The following is a 24,850-nucleotide window of genomic DNA, read 5'->3' on the forward strand; positions in this document are numbered from 1 at the left end:
TGACAAGAGGAAGGGAGGGAATGAAATTGGTGGAGCTTTCAATGTAAGACATGTCCCCTATTCTTAATAGGCTGAATAGACACAGTAAAGGATTGCAGAATTAAAAAGGAGATTCATGCCTCTGCAGTTCGATTTGTTCATAATAAAACATTGTGTAGATAAGTGCAAATTAATTTCCTTTGATAGCAAAAAAGTAAGAAGGAATTGTGTAATGAGCTGCCCCAAAGGAATTACCTTACTTTGTCTGTCTTACAAAACCACAGAAGTTTTTCCTTGCACGGATAAATTGAGTGAGATAATTAATCATCATTTCATTTCCTCAATTTCCACATATACAGTATAACTGTAAACAAAGGTCCATACGAAACACAATAATGTCAAATGTATGCTACACATTTACATTTCTTGTTATGGAATTCTACTTGAAAGTACCAATTCAATGTGTGCAGCCATTGTAACAACAAACAAAGTAACTCAAGTCAATTCACCAATTTTGCACCAATGTATTTAAATCACAGAAGCAATCAATGGGATGAATAACTGTATGAAAGTCCTCACTGCTCAGCAGGATGAAAGTCAGTAGCATATAAGTAACACAAAATAAAACCCTGTTTCATATAAATAAATAAACATGCAGAGCTACCTTTCAATGTATGGTGTGCCTGCATGACATGCTATAAAGTCGCAGAGACATACAATAAAGAAATAGTCCCAGCATCCCATCGTGTGCATGATGACCATCAAGTGCCCATCAATAGTAATCCAGTGAGTTTGGAAGCTAATTATGATAGTTTCCCAAGTGGCAAAATAAAGGAATGAGCATGTTTTATTTTCTATTTCTAATTTATTTTCTTCACAACTAATTGTATGAGTCACTATTACTTCATGATATAGTTCACTGACCTGAGACTCAGACTCAGACTCAGCAGAAAGCGGCTGATTGGGCAATCGAGGTCAGGTGACCAAGCATTTTGAAAAGCTCAAACAGATAAATAGAGGGATAGCTCAAGCAAAGCGGCCAGTGAGTGAGTGGGCCAGTAAAGTAGTGGAGTTTTGAGGCTTTGACTCGAGAGGCTTCGACGAGAAGAAGCAGAGGACAGGCTTGCTCGCAGTTAGTCTTTACAATGCCTCCTGAGATGGTGATGTGCCTCTCATGTGAGATGTGGCAGTCTTGGGGGAACGCCCCTCTCCCGCAGAGTCACGTCTGCCAGAAGTGCATACGGCTGGGCGATCTGGAAGACCATGTAAGGAGTGTGGAGCAGCAGCTGGATGACCTTCGACTCATAAGGGAGAATGAGGCAGTCATAGATGAGAGCTACAGGGAGGTAGTCACACCTAGGCTGTCAGAAGCAGGTCATTGAGTGACAGTCAGAGGGGGGAAAGCAAAGGTGAGCAGACAGGTAGTGCAGAGCACCACTGTAGCCATTCCCCTGAATAATAAGTTTACGGTCCTGGATATTGTCGGCGGGGACGACCAACCAGGTGTGAGCCACGGTGGCAGGGCCTCCGGCACTGAGTCTGACCCGGTGGTGCAGAAGGGTGGGACGGAGAAGAAGAGAGCTGTCATCATTGGAGACTCTATAGTCAGGGGAGTAGGCGGGAGATTTTGTGGACGTGAGAAGGACACCCGCATGGTTTGTTGCCTCCCGGGTGCCAGGGTCCGGGAAGTCTCTGACCGGGTGCACGACATCCTGGTATGAGAGGGAAAGCAACCAGAAGTCGTGATACATGTTGGTACCAACGACATAGGAAGGAACAGGGATGAGGTCCTGAAGTGTGAGTTTCTGGAACTAGGCAGAAGGCTGAAGAACAGGACCTCAAGGGTGACGTTCTCAGGATTGCTGCCAGTGCTACGTGACAATGATGGTAAGAATTGGAGGAGATGGCAGTTGAATGTGTGGCTGAGGAGTTGGTGCAGGGAGCAGGGTTTTAGATTTTTAGATCATTGGGGTCTCTTCTGGGGAAGGTGGGAACTGTACAGATTGGATGGGTTGCACCTGAACTCGAGGGGGAGCAATATCCTTGCAGGTAGGTTTGCTGGCATGGTTCGGGAGGGTTTAAACTAATTTGCAAGGGGGATGGGACCCAGAGCGATAGAGCAGTGAAAGAAGTGCATGGAGTAAAGCCAGATCTAACATATAGAGAGGCTTTGAGGAAAGAGAAGCAGAATAAACGGTGTAAAGACAGTAAAGTAGAAGGGCTGAAGTGTGTGTACCTCAATGCAAGAAGCATCAGGAACAAAGGTGATGAACTGAGAGCTTGGATACATACATGGAATTATGATGCAGTGGCCATTACAGACACTTGGCTGGCACCAGGGCAGGAATGGAATCTCAATATTCCTTGATTTCAGTGCTTTAAAAGGGATAGAGAGGGGAGGAAAAGGGGAGGAGGGTTGGCATTACTAGTCAGGGATACTATTACAGCTACAGAAAGGGTGGGTAATGTAGCAGGATCCTCTTTTGAGTCCGTATGGGTGGAAGTCAGGAACAGGAAGGGAGCAATTACTCTATTGGGGGTATTCTATAGGCCCCTTGGCAGCAGCAGAGATACAGAGGAGCCGGTTGGGAGGCAGATTGGGAGGCAGATGGGTCTATTGAGGAATATAGGGAAGCAAGAAAGGATCTTAAGGAGGGGCTGAGAAGAGCAAGAAGGGGGCATGAGAAGGCCTTGGCAAGTAAGGTAAAGGAAATCCCCAAGGCTTTCTTCAATTATGTGAAGAACAAAAGGATGACAGGAGTGAAGGTAGGACCGATTAGAGATAAAGGTGGGAAGATGTGCCTGGAGGCTGTGGAAGTGAGCGAGGTCCTCAATGAATACTTCTCTTTGGTATTCACCAATGAGAGGGAACTTGATGATGGTGAAGTCATATTGGAGTGAGGTTGATGTTCTCGAGTATGTTGATATTAAGGGAGAGGAAGTGTTCGAGTTGTTAAATTACATTAGGACGGAGAAGTCCCCGGGGCCTGATGGAATATTTCCCAGGCTACTCCACGAGGCAAGGGAAGAGATTGCTGAGCCTCTGGCTAGGATCTTTATGTTCCTCGTGGTCCACGGGAATGGTACTGCAGGATTGGAGGGAGGCAAATGTTGTCCCCTTGTTCAAAAAAGGTAGTAGGGATAGTCCGGGTAATTATAGACCAGTGAGCCTTACATCAGTGGTGGGAAAGCTGTTGGAAAAGATTCTTAGAGATAGGATCTATGGGCATTTAGAGAATCATGGTCTGATCAGGGACAGTCAGCATGGCTTTGTGAAGGGCAGATCGTGTCTAAGAAGCCTGATAGAGTTCCTAGAGGAGGTGACCAGGCATATAGATGAGGGTAGTGCAGAGGATGTGATCTATATGGATTTAGTAAGGCATTTGCCAAGGTTCCACACGGTAGGCTTATTCAGAAAGTCAGAAGGCATGGGATCCAGGGAAGATTAGCCAGGTGGATTCAGAACTGGCTTGCCTGCAGAAAGCAGAGGGTCGTGGTGGAGGGAGTACATTCAGACTGGAGGATTGTGACTAGTGGTGTCCCACAAGGATCTATTCTGGGACCTCTACTTTTCGTGATTTTTATTAACGACCTGGATGTGGGGGTAGAAGGGTGGGTCGGCAAGTTTGCAGATGACACTAAGGTTGGTGGTGGTTGTAGATGGTGTAGAGGATTGTTGAAGATCGCAGAGAGACATTGATAGGATGCAGAAGTGGGCTGAGAAGTGGCAGATGGAGTTCAACCCGGAGAAGTGTGAGGTCGTACACTTTGGAAGGACAAACTCCAAGGCAGAGTACAAAGTAAATGGCAGGATACTTGGTAGTGTGGAGGAGCAGAGGGATCTGGGGGTACATGTCCACAGATCCCTGAAAGTTGCCTCACAGGTAGATAGGGTAACTAAGAAAGCTTATGGGGTGTTAGCTTTCATAAGTCGAGGGATAGATTTCAAGAGTCGCGATGTAAAGATGCAGCTCTATAAAACTCTGGTTAGGCCACACTTGGAGTACTGTGTCCAGTTCTGGTCGCCTCATTATAGGAAGGATGTGGAAGCATTGGAAAGGGTACAGAGGAGATTTACCAGGATGTTGCCTGGTTTAGAGAGTATGCATTATGATCATAGTTTATGGGAGCTAGGGCTTTATCCTTTGGAGAGAAGGAGGATGAGAGGAGACATGATAGAGGTGTACAAGATAATAAGAGGAATAGATAGAGTGGATAGCCAGTGCCTCTTCCCCAGGGCACCACTGCTCAATACAAGAGGACATGGCTTTAAGGTAAGGGGTGAGAAGTTCAAGGGGGATATTAGAGGAAGGTTTTTTACTCAGAGAGTGGTTGGTGTATGGAATGCACTGCCTGAGTCAGTGGTGGAGGCAGATACACAAGTGAAGTTTAAGAGACTCCTTGACAGGTATATTGAGGATTTTAAGTTGGGGGGTTATATGGGAGGCAGGGTTTGAGGGTTGGCACAACATTGTGGGCCGAGGGGCCTGTAATGAGCTGTACTATTCTGAGTATCAGCATTTATATTTGCTTATATTTACTTATACCAGATATTTCAGAGTTCAATGAGATGATAATTATTCTGGCTCAGGTTGTTTCCCAGTTCTCATCATTTTTTGTCTTTTTATTTTCAAAGCAATAACAGTGAATGGGATATAATCACTTCTCTGGTTTAATGGAAGAGAATATTTTACTCTTAACATATCTCAATTAATTTATTCCTATTTTTCTTCCCCAGGATAGTAAAGTCAATACCTGATGACAGTATTTGAAAGAGGATAAAGAGATGCCGCACGTGCTGAGGAAACATTGTTTAATCTGTGTTACTGGTATTTATGGTTGCCACTGGAAACAAAATCCATTGCATCTCAACAAAAAGGTATCATTCTGAGTTCTGGGGAAATAATTACCGTGGGACACAAGACCTTTTCACGAGTAGAAGACTAAGATGGAAAAAAATAAAGAGTTCCCGACTGAACACATTGATTGTCTAGATTGCAGATGGTGAGGGAGGGGAGAGAGGGGGGAAACGTCGACTCAGGCCATGAGACGCCTGATGGTGCCTATGACTTTAATAATAAGTTTCAGTTTAGAAGTAGGTAAAATTGAAATAGCCTGTGCATGAATCCGTAAGGGAGTGTACATCCTTCTAATTCTTGCCATTGCAAGTGCCAAAAGTTAAGTGCAAAGTAAATTTATTATCAAAGTACTTATGTATCACCATCGACAACCCTGGATTCATTTTCATGTGAGCATTCACAGTAAATACAATGATACATTCTAGAATCAATGAAGACCTCACACAAGATGGACAAACAACCAATGTGCAAAAAACAGCAAACTGAGCAAATACAAAAAGAAAAAGAAAAACACACATAATAATAATAATAATAATAAATAAGCAATAAATATCCAGAACACAAGGTGAAGAGTCCTTTAAAGTGAGTCCATAGGTTGTGGGAATAATTCAGTGTCGGGGTTATCCTTCTGGGTCAAGAGCCTGACGGTAGACGGGTGATAACTGTTCCTGAAACTGGTGGTGTGGGTCCTGAGGCTCCTGCACCTTCTTTCTGATGACAACAGTGAGAAGAGAATATGACCTGGATGGTGAGAGTTCTTGATGATGGATGCTACTTTCCTGCAACAGCATTGCATACAGTGGTGCTAGAAAGTCTGTGAACCCTGTAGGATTTCCTCTTTTTCTGCATAAATATGACCTAAAATGTGATCAGATCTTCATTTAAGTCCTAAAGCTTGATAAAGGGAACCCAATTAAATACATAACACAAAAAATATTATACTTGTTCATTTATTTATTGAGCAAAATGATCCAATATTATATGCATTTGTTTGGGAAAAGTATGTGAACCTCTGGGGTAATGCCTTCTGCAAAAGCTATTTGGAGTCGGGTGTTCCAATCAATGAGATGAGATTGGAGGTGTGGGTTATAGAGGTGCCCTGCCCTATAAAAAAGACACACAAAGTCAGATTACTGACAGACCCTGCTCTTCTCAAGGAAAATCTGTTTATATGCACAATGCCTCAATCAAAGCACATTCCGAGGACCTTAGAAGAAGAAATGCAGGGATGCATGAAGCTGGAAAAGGTTGCAAAAGCATTTCTAGAGATCTGAGTATTCATCGGTCCACAGTAAGAGAAGTAGTCTACAAATGGAAGAAACTCAGTACTGTTGCTCTGCTCCCTAGGAGTGGGCATCCTGTAAAGATCACGCCAAGAGAACGATGTGCAATGCTAAAGGAAGAGAAAAAGAACCCAAGTGTAACAGCAAAAGACTAGCAAAAATCTCTAGAACTTGCTAAAGTCGCTGTTCATGTGTTCATGATCAGAAAAACACAAACAAGAATGGTGTTCATGGAAGAACACACAGAGGAAACCACTGCTCTCCAAATAAACAATGCTGTCTGTCTCAAGTTTGCAAGAGACACCTGGATGTTCTAAAATGCTTCTGGGACAATGTTCTGTGGACAGATGAGACAAAAGTTTTAATGTTTTGCAGAAATGCACATTGCAATGTTAGGTGGAAAAAGAGCATTGCACACCAACAAAAAAACCCCATACCAAATGTGAAGCATGGTGGAAGAAGCATTATGGTTTGGGGCTGCTTTCCTACCTCAGGGTCTGGATAGCTTGCAATCGTTGAGGAGACAATGATTCAAAATTGTATCAAGACATTTTACAGGAGAATATCAGGGTAGCAGCACATCACCTGAAGCTTAATAGAATTTGAATAAAACAACAAGACAATAATCTGAATGACAAGAGTAAATCAACTACAGAATGGTTTAAAAGAAAGAAAATTCCTGTCATGGAATGGCTGAGTCAAAGTCCTGACCTTAATCCTATAGAAATGTTATGGAAGGACCTGAAGCAAGCAGTTCATGCAAGGAAGCCCACCAACATCCCAGAGCTGAAGCAGTTTTGTAAGGAGAAATGTGAAGGAAAATTCCGCCAGGCCAACGTGCAGGACTGATCAACAGTTACCAGAAGTGTTTGGTTGAAGTTATTGCTATATTGGGGTCACACCAGTTACTGAAAGTAAAGATTCACACACTTTTTCCAACAAATACATGTAATATTGGATCATTTTTCTCAATAAACAAGTATAATGTTTTTTGTGTTATTTATTTAATTGGGTTCACTTTATCTTGCTTTAGAACTTGCATGAAGATCCAATCATATTTTAGTTCATATTATTGCAGAATTAAAGAGGATTCTACAAGGTTCACAGACGTTCTAGTACATGTGAATGGTTGGGTGGGCTTTACCTATGATAAACTGAGCTGTATTCACCACTTTTTCTTACCAGGCTATGATGCAACTAGTCAATATACTCTCCATTGCACATCTATAGACGTTTGTTGAAGTTTCAGATGACATGTTGAATCTACACAAATTTCTAGGACAATAGAGGCACTGTCTTAATGGCATTAGCGCTCTGAAATGATAACACTGAGGAATTTAAAGTTGCTGACCCTCTCCATTCCAATCCCTGGCTGACAACTGGCTCATGGAAATTCACTTTCCTCTTCCTGTAATCAGTAATCAGCTCCTTCATCTGGCTGACATTAAGTGAGAACCTCTCAGCCAGATTTTCATTCTCCCTCATATAGTATATATACATCTTTCCAGAATCTGTCTCCCTATCTGCCCCTCAATGTCCCTGTTACTATTGGTGGTCCATAAAAAACACCCAGTAGAGTTATTGACCCCTTCCTGTTCCTAACTTCCACCCACAGAGACTCAGTAGACAATCCCTCCATGACTTCCTCCTCTTCTGCAGCCGTGACATTATCTCTGATCAACAGTGCCACACCCCCACCTCTTTTGCCTCTCTCCCTGTCCTTTCTGAAACATCTAAAGCCTGGCACTCTAAGTAACCATTCCAGCCCCCGAGCTATCCAAGTCTCTGTAATGGCCACAACATCATAGCTCCAAGTACTGATCCACACTCTAAGCTCATCCAGTTTGTTCATGATACTCCTTGCATTACAATAGACACATCTCAAACCATAAGTCTGAGTATATCCCTTCTCTATCAGCTGCCTATCTTCCCTCTCACGCGGCCTACAAGCTTTCTTGTTTTGTGAGCCAAACACCCCTTCCTCAGTCTCTTCAGTTTGGTTCCCACCCCCCAGCAATTCTAGTTTAAACTTGCCCCAAGAGCCTTAGCAAACCTCCCTGCCAGGGTGTTGGTCCCCTTCAGATTCAAGTGCAACCCATCCTTTTGTACAGGTCATGCCTGCCCCAAAAGAGGTCCCAGTGATCCAGAAATCTGAATCCCTGCACCCTGCTCCAATCCCTCAGCCATGCCTCACACTTTTCCTATACTCACTGTCACGTGGCACAGGCAGTAATCCCGAGATTACTACCTTTAAGGTCCTGCTTCTCAGCTTCTTTCCTAACTCCCTGTAGTCTGTTTTCAGGACCTCCTCCCTTTTCCTACCTATATCGTTGGTAACAATATTTAATACAACCTCTGACAGTTCACCTTCCCACTTTAGGATATCATGGACGTGATCAGAAATGTCCTGGGCCCTGGCACCTGGGAGGCGAACTACCACCCGTGTTTCTTTCCTGCATCCACAGAATGGCCTGTCCCCTAATAGAGTCCCCTATCACTGCTGCCATCCTCTTCCTTTCCCTACCCTTCTGAGCCACAGGGCCAGACTCTGTGCCAGAGGCGCGGCCACTGTTGCTTCCTTCAGGTAGGTTATCCACCCCAGCAGTAATCAAACAGGAGTACTTATTGTTAAGGGGGTTGGCCGCAGGGATACTCTCTAGTATCTGACTCTTGCCCTTCCGTCTCCTGACTGTTGCCCTCTGATCTGTCTCCCGAGGCCCCAGTGTGACTACTTGCCTATAGCTCCTCTCTATCACCTCCTCATTTTCCCTGATCAGACAAAGGTCACTGAGCTGCATCTCCAGTTCCCTAATCTGGTCCCAAAGGAGCTGCAGCTTGACGCACCTGGCGCAGATGTGGCCGTCCGAGAGGCTGAGATTCTCCTGGCCATCCCACGTCTGACACCCAGTCCAGAACACTGGCCTCACAGACATACTTCTTGTTTCTATTCTTCACAAGTAACTTACCTTGCCTTGACCCATTATCACCGAAGCCCCATTGAGCCAAAGCCCTCCTACTCTGACTCCCTCTGCTCTGATGCCCGCTCTATAAAGCTGTCCTCTTTTTAAATTCTTCCCACTGGTCTGACTTGCTGACATCTATGTACCTGCGCAGTCGTGCCACGATCAAACCCCTGAAGAAAAAATGACCTCCTTTTAAATTCTTCCTGCCGGTCTAACTTGCTGCTGTCCGCACGCCTGCACAGTCGTGCCTTGATCAAAATGCTGATGTGTCACCACCTTTTCCACCTTTGATTCAGCCAATGACAATGGTGTCATCAGCAAACTTAAGTATAGCTCCTTCTTCCATTTGTTCAATAATAGGCCTTATTTACTGTTTCATTCTTCGTAATGCAAAGGTTTATGTTGTACATTATTCTTCGTATGACAGTATGACACTGGTGCTTTTCTATTTAGACAGTTTGCAAACACCACTCACTGTTGTTGCTCTGCTGTTTTTTCCTGTCTCTGGTGTCTAAGTTGTAATGTTATCCAAAATTGGTTTCTAGTTGAGCTGTTATAGAATACAGAAACAAGAACAAACCATTTTCCTCTCATTCCTGTCCTACCAATTAATTCAATTATGGCATCAGCAATTGTATTGTTGTCTAAGTCTATTATAGGATATAAATCAGATGGAAGGTAGGGAAGAGCTTTGTCATCTGGAACTTAACAAGTACAAAGTGATTGACTTTGATAGGACAAATGATGTTGGACAGTAAATGAAAGAGCACCAAGGAACATTGAACAGAGCAATCTTGGATTTTGAGTCTTTAATTGACTGCAAGTGGCAATACAGGTACATAGTGGAGTGTGGTAAAGAAGGCATGTGGCAAAGTTGGAATGTTATGCTGAAACTTTACAAAACACTAGATCAACAACACTTGACGTATTGTGTGCTGCCCTAGTCACCACATTTTAGAAAAGATGTGGTTGTACTCGAGAGAGTGTTGAGGAGTTTTACCAGAATATTACCAGGATTGGAGAACTTTAGTTATAGGAAGAGATTAGATAGCCTAGGCTTGTTTTCTCTGGTGTGAAGAAGGCTGATGGGTGATCTGATACAGATATATAAAATTATAAGAGGCACAAATAGGGTAGATAGTCATATTTTTCCCATGTTAGCATTATCAAAATAAAGAGAGTATACAATAGGTTCAAGATGAAAGGAAGGAATTTCAAAGGGGATTTAGAGGGAAGTATTGCTTTCACACAGAGAGTGACTGATATGTAGAACTTGTGGCCAGAGGAGTTGCAGGAATCAGATACAGTCACCATAGTTAAGAGACAGTTAGACTGGCACGTGAACAGACAAGGCATGGAAAGATACCGACATAATGCAGGCAAATTGGAATCGTGCAAATGGGCATCAAAGTTGTCCTGGTCATGGCGGGCTGAAGGAACTGTTTCTCTATGAATAGAATGACCTGCTTTCTTGTTGTCTGTCGAACATACTGGTGCAGAACTCTATCTTGGACGTGTTCAAGAAATTCAACACTGGCCTTCTGATGAAACAATTTTTTCTACAAGCTTCTCTACTCTCTGAATTAATACATTCCTGGGAATGTATTTTGCATAAAAACTTGACCAAATTTTCAACTGACTGAGAAGTGGCTCTTACCTGGAAAAGGTGTTAGGCACAATCTTCTGCTGATCGGTGCATCTTCTAGTAAGTGAAGATGGGAGATCCTACCTCTAGAATTGCTACGAGGAGCCTTACAGCAGAGAATAATCACACAAGGCATGGGCATCCACTAAGCAGAAAACAGGAATTTATGCAGCGAGATTGGCATTTACTTGGAAAATTCAGATATCAGATCACAATGTAAATCCTACACACAGTCATGAAAGAACTAATAGAATTTAACCTCTAACTAAAAACGTTGTGATCTCTAGAATTAAGAATATGGCCAACAGACAAAGAAAGATACTGCCAAATAAAATAGGAGAATGTAAAAGAAAATATCTACTATTGTGCTGCAGAGAGTTGTAACATGCTGGGAGTCAATGTATTGTTTGTTATTTTTCACTTTGTTTTTCAAATGTTTTGCATTTTTTCATGTACTACCATTGAGGTTGGAATCCTTCTCACAGGTAAACCAAATTTTCCCCCAAGATTCCTTTAAGACTGCTCTAGGAAATGTTGCATAGGAGTAATCAGACAGACATTGCTCTGCTTTGAGACATGTAAAAAACTCTACAGTTATCCATTAACAGTTTTATCTGGTTTATGAGTTTTAAAAGATATGCGTATGACAATGGATTTGGGCCTGAGTTTTTCTCACTAGTATCTTGATACATGGGGTTTAATTAGCGATTTTGTAAATGCTGAAAAATAGCTCCATGCATAGAACATAGAACATAGATATCTACAGCACGTTACAGGCCCTTTGGCCCACAATGTTGTGCCGACTATGTAATCTACTCTAGAAACTGCCTAGAATTTCCCTACCATATAATCCTCTATTTTTCTAAGCTCCATGTACCTATCTAAGAGTCCCTTTACAAAAGGCCCTATTGTATCCGCCTCTACCACCATCACCAGCAGTGCATTCCACACACCCACCACTCTCTATGTGAAAAACATACCTCTGATATCCCCATTGTACCTACTTAAAAACTATGCTCCCTCAATTAGCCATTTCAGCACTGAGAAAAAGCCTCTGCCTATCCACATGATCAATGGCTCTCATCAACTTATACACCTATTCACAAATTACACTGACTTCCTCTTAATGGTTGGATTCAGTCTTCACCCATTTAAGAGGTGCAGATACGATTGGAATTAATATAGGTTTGTTTCAGCAGCTGTGGGAAATTAGTTGAGAATAATGTGCATTAATGGGGAAAACATGATGATTGAAGCATTGCAGGAAAATCAACAGTTCTGTAACAAAGTGTCTTGCTCCTCTAAGCAATATTTTCAATGTAATGCATGTTTTCATGTGCAATTGAACATCTTGACTCTTGTCTTATGCCTTTCTACGTGTAAGGAAATATTTCTCCTTTTCTCTAACTATCTTTAGTTTGTCTTTGCAGATAGAGTCTACCTGGAATATTATCCTGTCTTGCTGCTTTGCCATCAGTATTTTCTGGTTTTACTGCTGGTGGGCGATGCTTAATGACTACAGCAATTTAAATGAGTAAGTGTGAAGTATTTCCAGCATCCCTCGGGGAAATAATGTCTATCAGTGCCTGGCTGAGGCATGCCTGGTGATTTTAACTCAAACTCTTTCCTTTTGTTCAACATCAAATACCATCCTTCTGAGTCTTCATTCCTAACAATGAAGAATTCTTAAATACCATCATGAGTAGTTATGGCGACCACCAGAGGTCGAACAAAATCTCTATCCCTGTGTTTCAGCTTACGATCGTGTGCCATCTCATTAAAATGTTTGTAACACGGCACATCTCAAATCATGATTAATAGAGCTAAAAGCCAGTAGAAACATAGAATTATTATGGTGCCGAAGAAAGATGTTTTTACCATAAGACGCAAGAGCAGAATTAGGCCATTCAGCCACCTGTGTCAGCTCAATTAAAGCCTATTGAGTCAGTGCCAGCTGTTGTTAAAGAAAGCCTGTCAATCTCATTTCCCTGTAGCCATGCTCTTTGCTATCAAGCCTTTCCAATTTCACTTTGAAAGCCCTGAAGACTCTGTTTCTCCCATTCATATGTAGAAACTGATCCCAATCCCGCTATGCATAGAAATTACTCTCCTCATATATTCCAGGATCCCCTGCCTATTAATCTATATTCCTTGTTATCTTAAAGGAACGAATGGGTAAGAACATCAACTTCTATTTCCCAAAGCAGACCATCCCCAGATTATGAATAAGGTGCCATGATATTAAATTCAAATGTCTGACATATAGACACATGTTCGATCTTAGGAACTGAAGGACTGGTTTTCCTTCTCTCTCCTCTTTTAGTAATTGGTCCTTCTTATTATAATTATGTGCTTCTGATACCATTCATTACAACACGTGGAGATATGGTTATCATATCAAGTGATTTTTGTATATTTCTGACTTATAGACAAGGTTGATTTATGGATGTGTGTAAAAAATGGAACCCTTTCATTAGCTGAGAACAGGCAGTGTCCAGTAATATATAGAATACAGCCATTCTATCTTGAAAATTCTTTTGTTTCAGTACAAATACATACTAAGGTTTATTCTCCTATTTGAACCTCACCACTTTTGAATGTGCTGCCTTCCACTCTCTCCCAGTCAAACCCACAAACAACAGGGGGTGCTGTTATAGTCTGGTAGACTGACCACTCCCTTGTTGAAACAAGGGAGCAACTCTCAGACATTTTCTCTTACTTACCTTTTGAACGGGACACCAACAAAGAACACCAGGCCATTGGCTCCAACCTCATCAATTCAAACAATCCCCTATCCACTGCCACCAACCTCATTATTCCCTTACTCCACATTGCTCATTTCTACTTCCTACCCAAAATCCACAAACCTGACTGTTATGGTATGCCCATTGTTTCGGCCTGCTCCTGCAACACTGAACTCATTTCCATATAACTCAACTCCATTTTTACCTTTTGGTTCAGTCCCTTTCCACATATATCTGTGACATTTCAAATGCTCTTGGTCAGTTCTGTCACTAAGTTTCCTAGCCCTGATTGCCTTATTTTTGCTATGGGCATCCAGATCCTATACACTTCTATCCCCATTTAGGAAGACCTTAAAGTTCTCCACTTCTTTCGGGGCAACACATCTAACCAGTTCTTCTCCACACTACCCTTCTCCATCTGGCAGAACTGGTTCTCACCCTCAAAAATTTATTTTGCTCATTCCACTTTCTCCAAACCCAAGCAGTTGTCAGGGGCAGCTGCATAGGCTTCAGCTATGCCTGCCTTTTCATCAGTGATGTGAAATAGCCCCTGTTCCAAGCCTACATGGTAACATTCCCCAATTCTTACTGTGCTACAATGATGGCTGCATTGGTGTTATTCCTGCACCCAAGCTGAGCTCATCAGTTTCATCAACTTTGCTTCATACTTCCACCCTGCCTTTAAATTTACTTGGTTCATTTCAGACTCCTCTCTCCCCTTTCTCAATCTCTCTGCTTCCATCTCTGGAAACATCTATCTACTACTCTCAGACTACCTACTGATTCTCACAACTATCTTGACTATAGCTCTTCCCACCCTGCCACTTGTAAAAATGCTAGTCCCTTTTCTCAGTTCCTCCACTGTTCTCAGGATGAGGCTTCCATTCTAGAATAACTAAGATCTCCTCCTTTGACAAAAAATAGGGCTTTCTTCCACTTTCTACCATTGCTTCTGCCCTCACCAGCATCTCCTCCATTTCCCATACATCTACCCTCATCCTATCTTCTCACTCATATAACAAGGACCAGGTTCATATTGTCCTTATCTACACCACATGAGCCTCAGCTGGAGCAAGTTATTCTTTGTAGCTTCAGTATCTACAATAAGATCCTAACACTAAACACGCCATTCCCTCCACCCCACTATTGGCTTTCTGTAGCTATCACTCTTTATGTGACTCCCTCGTTCACTTATCCCTCCCCACTGATCTCCCTCCAGGCACTCATCCGTGCAAATGTGAAATGTGCTACATCTTCCCCTACACCTCCTCCCTCGTCACCATTCAGGATGCCAAACTGTCCTTCCAGGTGTGGTTTCACTTCACCACTGAGTCTGTTGGGGTCATGTGTTGTATCTCAGTGTGCCCTTCTCTTCATCTGTGAGACCTGATGCAGATTGGGAGACCACTTCATCAAGCACCTTTGCTTTGTCAGTCACAAAAGGCGGAATTACCCGGTGACCATCCATTTCAATCGACTTCCCATTCATGTTGGTCCAGGGCCTCCTCTACTGCCACGATGCAGCCACACTCAAGTTTTTATTTACTTATTTAGAGATACAGTGCAGAACCTTCGGCCCTTCAATTTGCACCACCCAGCAACCCCCAATTTATCTGTAGGCTATTCATGGGACAATTTATAATGACCAATTAACTTGCTAACTGGTACATCCTGGAACTGTGGGATGAAACCGGAGCACCCAGAGAAAACTCATGCATTCCATGGGCAGGATGTGCAAGTTGGAAGAGCAACACCTCATATTCCGTCTGGTTAGCTTCCAGCCGAATGGCATGACCATCAATTTCTCTAACCTCCAGGAATTTCTCCTCCTTCCCCCTTCTCACTTTATGTTGCCGATTATTTTAATTTATCTTTATTTGTAACTATCATCTACAATTTCAGAATTTTATTTATTTTTTTTTAAATAATGACTTTTTTTGAAACTTATGTTTTAATCTTCTATATAATTAATTAAATCTATATTAACTGATTTAAAAAATGATAACCAGGATTAATTTAAAATTGTTCAAAAGTTTGTTAGTGCAGTAAATCATCAAATAATCCATAAGGCATCCTGCTACTTATTGTACGTCCCACCCTTGCTTGTGGTTTGGTTGCGGTATCCTGAAGTCAAGGATGACGTGTAGCGGACCTGCAGAAAGTATGTGCAGCTGTGAGAAAAGCACGTGTAAAGTGAGGAGGAGCAGTACAGGAGAGGATGGCTAGAAAGGCAGATCAAACACAATCTGACCAATTAACATATTCTCAACTAGTCTCTGCGAAGTACAATTGCGTGTTTTCAGTAACAACTAACTGTCACTCAGTGAGATAACATTTTGAACTTTCCCTATGCAGTTTATGAGTCACTGACTTATGTAAATCCATATGTATGTTTGGTTCTGGCATTTCTTTTAAACAGATCTCCCTCATGTTACTTCGAACATTTCTATTTAAACTGTTACCTTGAGATCCCCCTGATCTAACGATATGAAATTCAGCTTCAGTTGCATCATGGATGTAACTTTTTTTTTATCTTCTTTGTGTGTGGAATTTCACATCAGGTAACTACACAAAACACTGTCCACAAACTGTCCCTATCCAGTCCACTGAAGCTAGAAAGTTCAGCAACAACAGTGGGCAGTTTTCTGACTTTGTGATTTACCAATTGCAACCTTATCCAATTAATTTAGAAACTCTGCAACTGTCAAAGGCAGTCTTCTACAAACATTAATGTAACAGAACCTCTCCATTGCTTTTGGTCCTTACGCTAAATAAATTGCAGTCACTTTTGCCAGTTGGTAGGTATAATATGCATATCATGTATGAAATATGGCCAGTCAAGAAATAATGTTTGCTATTACTTTATAGGTATTTATTTGGAAAAATACATCGATGGTTAGATTGGTCAGTAATTCTTCTGGTATTGGCAGCGACCATCTTTAGCTATTTCTTTCTGCTCGTGGTAAGTTTACTGGTGAATTACAGTTTTGCTTTTGTAAGCTATTGGCACGTGAAATTAATTTAATAGACATTCTGGTGCTATAAGCTAGATACGGGTGTTAAAGCCTATTCAAATTTGTCCCATATCGATACACAAATATTGGGTGTTTGTTCTGATCTAAAAAGATATTCGGTAATTTCATTACAAGTAGGGTGAATGAACATAACAACATTTTTTGTTTTGCACAGATTTGTCAGAGTCATTTAGAGAGCTGAAGTAAAGTTGATGCTGGAAGTAAAACAGTTGAACTTTTCAGAATAGGAGGTGACTTGTGGGTTGAGTAAAGGAAGTTTTAATTGGAGCATTCTTGGAGGTTATTCAATCTCATTTAATCCATACTTTATTTCGCCTGGAAACATTGAATGGAGTAGCACTTGTCTTGTGCACGTTTTCAGCATGTGGTTATCCCAGTGGTCCAGTTTAGCCATGTATCTAACTAGTGTTACACTTCAACACTGGTACTGTTTCAAGTTCATGTTCAAGGTCATCTTCATTTCCATTCAACCATAGTTGTTAGTTTCAGCACCACCAACGCTTGGCCTGGCAGAAGTAGGCATGTTTGGCAGCTAGTATGGCCTCCATGCCCTCTTCCAAGCATTTGGGCAATGGTAAACCACAGTTCTGGTGGATGGAACCTCCAATGTTGGCACCTCTGTGGGGAGCAATGGGGTTTGTAACCATGAAGCATGAAGCATTTCAAGGGGAAACATACCTGTGGCAGAGTAGGTGTGTAAATTGGGGGAAAGCTCAGTCCAGAGCAGATATTTCCTCCATGTGGAAAGATTAGATGCTGCAAATTATTGCTGAAAGTTCTCCACTAGCTGGTTGGCTCTTCCTGACTGCCCATTGCTCTGCGTATAACAGCCAGAGGAAAAACTCACTGCGGTGCAGCGGCGGGACAGAAGGCTCACCAGAAGCGAATTGGGGGCCCTGGTCCAGCACAATATCCTGGGGAAGCCATGGATGCAAATGACAATACATGTTGGACAACCAGGTCCACAGTCTCATCTGCTGATGGGGAGGGCGAAGAAGTGGGCCACCTTGGAGAACTGGTCCACTGTTGTCATGGTCACTGTGGCCCCATCAGAGGGTGACAGATCTGTGAATAAATTCATGGCACTGTGGAACCATGGGTGTTGAGGGACCAGTAGGGGCTACAGGGGCCCAGTGGGATGCTGGTTGGAGGAATTTGACTGGGCAAATTGTAGACAGACAGGGCAAACTGATGTACATCTGCACAAGAACCAGCGTCACAAAAAATCCGTCATGTGCCTGGATGGCTGGGGAGGACTATGGCGTGAGCCCACTGGAGTACCACAGTGAACAGCAATCGGCACGTACATCTGGTAATCAGGGGTTTCGGCCAGAGCAAACTCGTGCTGTAGGGCCTGGTGAATCTGGTTCTCAAGATCCCAGACGATCAGGGAGAGGATCTAGGAGCACATAATGATGTATTGAGGATTGATCTCCATTTCAGCTGGGTCAGACTGTCATGACAGGGTGACTGCCTTAGTGTTCCTGGAGCTGGATCAATAGGAGTTAGTGAAGTTCAATTGCTCAAAGAAGAAGGTCCAGCAAGCCTTACATCAGTTGAATTGGTGGGTCTGTTGTATGGCTATGAGGTCCTGGTGGTCAGTCCAGACCTGGTGGTCAGTGCCTCCCATCAGTCAATGTCTCCATGTCTCCAAAGCCCATTTAATGGCAAGTAGATCCCTATCTCCTTCTCCATAATGGTGCTGTGTAGATTTGAAAGTGTACGAGAAGAAGGCACAAGCGTATGTCTTCCCCTCTGGCCCTTACTGGGAGAAAGTGGCCCTGGCTCCCACGTCAGATGTATCCATCTCAAGCACAAAACGGGTGGAGGCGTTCTTAAGGCGGGGAGTGGAAGTAGTGGTGAATTGTCTCTTGAACTCCTCAAAAGCATGATCCATGGCAGCGAAGCAGCTAATCTGTGAGTTAGCTGATTTAGTGAGGGAAGTGAGGAGAGCGGCAATTTGATTGTATCTTCAGATGAAATGGCAGTAGAGTTTGGAGAAGTCCAAAAGTACTGTAGCTGTTTGAGGGAGCGCAGTCAGAGCCATTCAACGATGGTACACACTTTCTCTGAATCCATGGTTATGCCTTGGAGCGAATGGACATAACCCAGGAAGGAAATGATTGGAGTGTGGGACCTGCATTTCTCTAACTTTCAGTACAGTTGTTTTTTGACTTTGTCTGAAGGACTGAACAAATGTGACAGATATATTCTTGGGGGTCCTTGGAGAAATGAGGGTGCCATCAAGGTAGATGAACACATATCTGTGTAGCATGTCTCAGAATGTCTCAGAGGATTTTGTTAATGAAGGCTTGGAATGAAGGGAAGACACAAACTATCTCTCAGATGTAATAGTGGCCAAAGGACCTAGGGTAATGGATGAACTGAAGGAAATTTATATTAGGCAGGAAATGGTGTTAGATAGACTGCTGGGTCTGAAGGCTCATAAGTCCCCGGGACCTGATGGTCTGCATCCCAGGCTACTTAAGGAGGTGGCTTTAGAAATCGTGGACACATTGGTAATCATTTTTCGATGTTCTATAGATTCAGGATCAGTTCCTGTGGATTGGAGGGTGGCTAATGTTGTCCCTCTCTTCAAGAAGGGAAGAAGAGAGAAAACAGGGAATTATAGACCGGTTAGCCTGACGTCGGTGGTGGGAAAGATGCTGGAGTCAATTATAAAAGATGAAATTGTGACACATCTGGATAGCAGTAACAGAATTGGTCTGAGTCAGCATGGATTTACGAAGGGGAAATTGTGCTTGACTAATCTTCTGGAATTTTTTGAGGATGTAACTATGAAAATAGACTAGGGTGAGCCAGTGGATGTTGTGTACCTGGACTTTCAGAAAGCCTTTGATAAAGTCCCACATAGGAGATTAGTGGGCAAAATTAGGGCACATGGTATTGGAGGCAGAGTACTGACACGGATTGAAAATTGGCTGGCTGACAGAAAACAAAGAGTAGCGATTAACAGGTCCCTTTCGAAATGGCAGGCGGTGACCAGTGGGGTACCGTAGGGTTCAGTGCTGGGACCGCAGCTGTTTACAATATATATTAATGATTTAGATGAGGGAATTAAAAGTAACATTAGCAAATTTGCTGGTGACATAAAGCTGGGTGGCAGTGTGAAATGTGAGGAGGATGTTATGAGAATGCAGGGTGACTTGGACAGGCTGGGTGAGTGGGCAGATGCATGGCAGATGCAGTTTAATGTGGATAAATGTGAGGTTATCCACTTTGGTGGTAAGAACGGGAAGGCAGATTGTTATCTAAATGGAGTCAAGTTAGGAAAAGGGGAAGCACAACGAGATCTACGTGTTCTTGTACATCAGTGACTGAAAGCAAGCATGCAAGTACAGCAGGCAGTGAAGAAAGCTAATGGCATGCTGGCCTTCATAACAAGGGGAACTGAATATAAGAGCAAAGAGGTCCTTCTGCAGCTGTACAGGGCCCTGGTGAGACCACACCTGGAGTACTGTGTGCAGTTTTGGTCTCCAAATGTGAGGAAGGACATTCTTGCTATTGAGGGAGTGCAGCGTAGGTTCACAAGGTTAATTCCCGGTATGGCGGGACTGTCATATGTCGAAAGATTGGAGCGTCTGGGCTTGTATACTCTGGAATTTAGAAGGCTGAGAGGGGATCTTACTGAAACTTATAAGATTATTAAGGGATTGGACACGCTGGAGGCAGGAAGCATGTTCCCACTGATGGGTGAGGCCAGAACCAGAGGCCACAGTTTAAGAATTAGGGGTAGGCCATTTAGAACGGAGTTGAGGAAAAACTTTCTCACCCAGAGAGTGGTGGATATACGGAATGCTCTGCCCCAGAAGGCTGTGGAGGCCAGGTCTCTGGATGCTTTTAAAAAAGAGATGGATAGAGCTCTGAAAGATAGCGGAATCAAAGTTTATGGGGATAGGGCAGGAACTGGATACTGATTGTAGATGATCAGTCATGATCACAGTGAATGGTGGTGCTGGCTCGAAGGGCCAAATGGCCCACTCTTGCACCTATTGTCTATTGTCTATTGGTCTGCTCGAAAGCCTGAATGGTATTACCAAGTATTTGTCGTGGCTAATGGGTGTTATAAATGAGGATTTCCTCTGTCTCTGTGGATTTATTGGGTGAAGTCAACTGCAGTTGCAGGCAGGTTGGTCCGCAACTCAGCAGTGAACTGGATGACCAGGTGAAGTGAGGGTCATGAGTTGAGAGCTAGGGGTAACTCAAGAAGGGAGGTGTGTTGGGCGAGTTGATCAGGAGGAATTACATGGACTCGCGGTGCTCTCCATTGTTGATGTTCACTGGCTGTATGTGCGCTTTGACCATCCTGGACCCCACGGGACATCCGTCAATGGCCGTGATGCAGATGCAGAATAGGCAAGAGACGGGTTCAGTAGGAAGTTGAAGCTGCAAACACAGAGTGTGGTTCAGAAAGTTGCCTGCCACGTCAAGATCCACCAGAGCCTACTGGGCACATAGAGCTGTCGGGTTGTGCAGGACAGAGAGAGTGAGTTGGGCTACGGTTCTGGAACAAGGATGGAGCCATAAGACCATAAGACCATAAGACAAAGGAGCAGAAGTAGGCTATTCGGCCCATCGAGTCTGCTCTGCCATTTTATCATGAGCTGATTCATTTTCTCCTATTTAGTCCCACTCCCCTGCCTTCTCACCATAACCTTTGATGCCCTGGCTACTCAGATACCTATCAATCTCTGCCTTAAATACACCCAATGACTTGGCCTCCACTGCTGCCCGTGGCAACAAATTCCATAGATTCACCACCCTCTGACTAAAAAAATTTCTTCGCATTTCTGTTCTGAAAGGGTGCCCTTCAATCCTTAAGTCATGCCCTCTCGTACTAGACTCCCCCATCATGGGAAACAACTTTGCCACATCCACTCTGTCCATGCCTTTTAACATTCGAAATGTTTCTATGAGGTCTCCCCGCATTCTTCTAAACTTCAAAGAATACAGTCCAAGAGTGGACAAACGTTCCTCATATGTTAACCCTCTCATTCCCGGAATCATTCTAGTGAATCTTCTCTGTACCCTCTCCAACGTCAGCACATCCTTTCTTAAATAAGGAAACCAAAACTGCCCACAGTACTCCAAGTGAGGTCTCACCAGCGCCTTATAGAGCCTCAACATCACATCCCTGCTCCTATACTCTATTCCTCTAGAAATGAATGCCAACAATGCATTCGCCTTCTTCACTACTGACTCAACCTGGAAGTTAACTTTAAGGGTATCCTGTACAAGGACTCCCAAGTCCCGTTGCATCTCAGAACTTTGAATTCTTTCCCCATTTAAATAATAGTCTGCCCGTTTATTTTTTCTGCCAAAGTGCATAACCATACACTTTCCAACATTGTACTTCATTTGCCACTTCTCTGCCCATTCTTCCAATCTATCCAAGCCTCTCTGCAGACTCTCCGTTTCCTCAGCACTACCGGCCCCTCCACCTATCTTCGTATCATCAGCAAACTTAGCCACAAAGCCATCTATTCCATAATCCAAATCCTTGATGTACAATGTAAAAAGAAGTGGCCCCAACACTGATCCCTGCGGAAAACCACTGGTAACCGGCAGCCAACCAGAATAGGATCCCTTTATTCCCACTCTCTGCTTCCTGCCAATCAGCCAATGCTCTATCCACGTATGTAACTTTCCCGTAATTCCATGGGCTCTTATCTTGTTAAGTAGCCTCATGTGTGGCACCTTGTCAAAGGCCTTCTGAAAATCCAAATATATAACATCCACTGCATCTCCCTTGTCTAGCCTACTGGTAATTTCCTCAAAAAATTGTAATAGGTTTGTCAGGCAGGGTTTTCCTTTAAGGAATCCATGCTGAGTTCTGCCTATCTTGTCATATGCCTCCAGGTACTCTGTAACCTCATCCTTGACAATCGACTCCAACAACTTCCCAACCACCGACGTCAAGCTAACAGGTCTATAATTTCCTTTTTGCTTCCTTGCCCCCTTCTTAAATAGCGGAGTGACATTTGCAATCTTCCAGTCCTCAGGAACCATGCCAGATTCTATCGACTTTTGAAAGATCATCGCTAATGCCTCCGCAATCTCCACAGCTACTTCCTTCAGAACATGAGGGTGCATTCCATCTGGTCCAGGAGATTTATCTACCTTTAGCCTATTCAGCTTCCTGAGTACTTTCTCTGTCGTAATTGTGACACTTCTCTTCCCTGCCACCCTTGAGTGTCCGGTATACTTCTGTCTTCCTCAGTGAAGACTGATGCAAAATACTTGTTCAGTTCCTCTTCCATCTCCTCATCTCCCATTATAATTTCTCCAGCATCATTTTCTATCAGTCCTATATCTACTCTCACCTGTCTTTTACTCTTTATATACTTGAAAAAGCTTTTAGTATCCTCTTCGATATTATTTGCTAGCTTCCTTTCATAGTTAATCTTTTCTCTCTTAATTACCTTCTTAGTTTCCTTTTGTAAGGTTTTAAAAACTTCCCAATCCTCTCTCTTCCCACTAATTTTTGCTTCCTTGTATGCCCTCTCTTTTGCTTTAACTTTGGCTTTGACTTCTCTTGTCAACCACGGTTGCATCCTTTTGCCACTTGAAAATTTCTTCTTTTTTGGAATATACCTGTCTTGCACATTCCTCATTTCTCGCATAAACTCCAGCCACTGCTGCTCTGCTGTCTTTCCCGCCAATGTCCCTTTCCAGTCAACTTTGACCAGTTCCTCTCTCATGCCACTGTAATTTCCTTTACTCCACTGAAATACCAACACATCAGATTTCGGCTTCTCTTTTTCTAATTTCACAGTGAACTCAATCATGTTATGATCACTGCCTCCTAAGGGTTCCTTCACCTCAATCTCTCTAATCACCTCCGGTTCATTACACAATACCCAATCCAGTACAGCCGATCCCCTAGTGGGCTCAACAACAAGCTGTTCTAAAAAGCCATCTCGCAGACATTCTACAAATTCTCTCTCTTGAGATCCAGTGCTGACCTGATTTTCCCAATCTACTCGCATGTTAAAATCCCCCACAATTATCATAACACTGCCCTTCTGACAAGCCTTTTCTATTTCCAGTCGTAATTTATAGTCCACATCCCTGCAGCTGTTTGGAGGCCTATAAATAACTGCCGTCAGGGTCCTTTTACCCCTGCTATTTCTTAGCTCAACCCATAAAGATTCTGCACCTTCCGATCCTATATCACCTCTTTCTAATGATTTAATGAGCCATTTCCCAAGCACGTATTTGGTGCATTGGTGATCGACTGCTCTGTAGTAGGCGCACGGATAGTTTCTCCATTGACAGTCACTGTCTTTGGGTATTAAGGCCCTCACTGCCTGGGTTCTGGGGGCATTGCTGAGAAGGATCCTTCAGCCTCAAATGTTTCTGGGAATGAAACTGGACGGTCCAGTTGATGATCCGAAGGATTGTTCCAAAAGACACTGGTCAATTCAGAAGGCCAGAGTGATGAAGACCTTGAGGTCTATGGGCACCTCCCTGTAGACAGTTTGACTTTCAAATGCTCCGAGGGGCTGTGATGGTAATGGACCAGCAGCACTTCCACATTCCAATCAAACTCTACCGCAAAGGTCCTGAATTTCTCAGTGTAATCTGGCACTAAGTATGACTCATACAAAGTTTCTGATCCTTTGCCTCCTTTACACTTCCCAGATGGCCGAAAACCTGGTACATTTCAGCGGTGAAATCCTCATATCTATTGCAAATGGGGGTCCCAGTTCGTGGAGGCCCAGGTCAGAGCTAGCCCAGTCAAGAGAGAGAAGATGAAGGGACTCTTAGCTCAGTTCCTAGAATTCAAGGATGATTGGAGCTCGAAGTGCAATGTGCATTGGGACAGGAAGCTGTGGCATTGGGTTGGGAATCTGATAAAATTTTTAAGCACCAAATCTGGGTCTCTGAGCGAAGAGGTTGACTGGCACGGGAGTTGCTGTATTGAGACAGAAAGTTAGTTGTGTGTGGCAAGCAAATGGTCAATGGTTTCCTGCTGCTTCTGGATTGTGTGCTTATGTCGATGGATGAGTTCCTTTAGGCAAGGCCGTGCTGGCTCAGCCACTGGTCCCCTCAGGAAATGCAGAGGAGTCTTGACCCAAAACAGAGCATCACAGACAATTTAGCAGTGAGCAATAACTTAAATCATAAACTACAAAATAATAAGCCATGAACAGGTACTAATCACCACAGACAAGAAAGTAACTCATCAGGGCGGAAGCAACTCATCAGGGCTAACCAGTATGGTAAGTGAACCAGGGCTGCGACCGAGAGCTGGGTTTGAATAAGCTGCAGGTGATGGTGGGTGATTCCTGTTAACTGGGTGGAGACTGGAAGGTGCT

The 24,850-nt window shown here is 43.3% G+C and overlaps 1 protein-coding gene across 2 annotated transcripts in view; it reads left to right on the forward strand.

Moving 5' to 3' along the window:
• Positions 1 to 24,850, forward strand: part of gdpd2 (glycerophosphodiester phosphodiesterase domain containing 2) — an 82,724-nt gene that overhangs the window by 17,284 nt on the left and 40,590 nt on the right. For both annotated transcript variants that reach the window (XM_072271287.1, XM_072271289.1), the window contains exons 2-4: positions 4,718 to 4,858; positions 12,160 to 12,263; positions 16,342 to 16,435. In XM_072271287.1, the coding sequence (XP_072127388.1) occupies positions 4,766 to 4,858; positions 12,160 to 12,263; positions 16,342 to 16,435 (291 nt within the window). In that variant the 5' untranslated portion in view covers positions 4,718 to 4,765. The remainder of the gene's footprint in view (positions 1 to 4,717; positions 4,859 to 12,159; positions 12,264 to 16,341; positions 16,436 to 24,850) is intronic.

Source organism: Mobula birostris, chromosome 10 (genome assembly GCF_030028105.1).
Source record: "Mobula birostris isolate sMobBir1 chromosome 10, sMobBir1.hap1, whole genome shotgun sequence".
NCBI lineage: Eukaryota > Metazoa > Chordata > Chondrichthyes > Myliobatiformes > Myliobatidae > Mobula > Mobula birostris.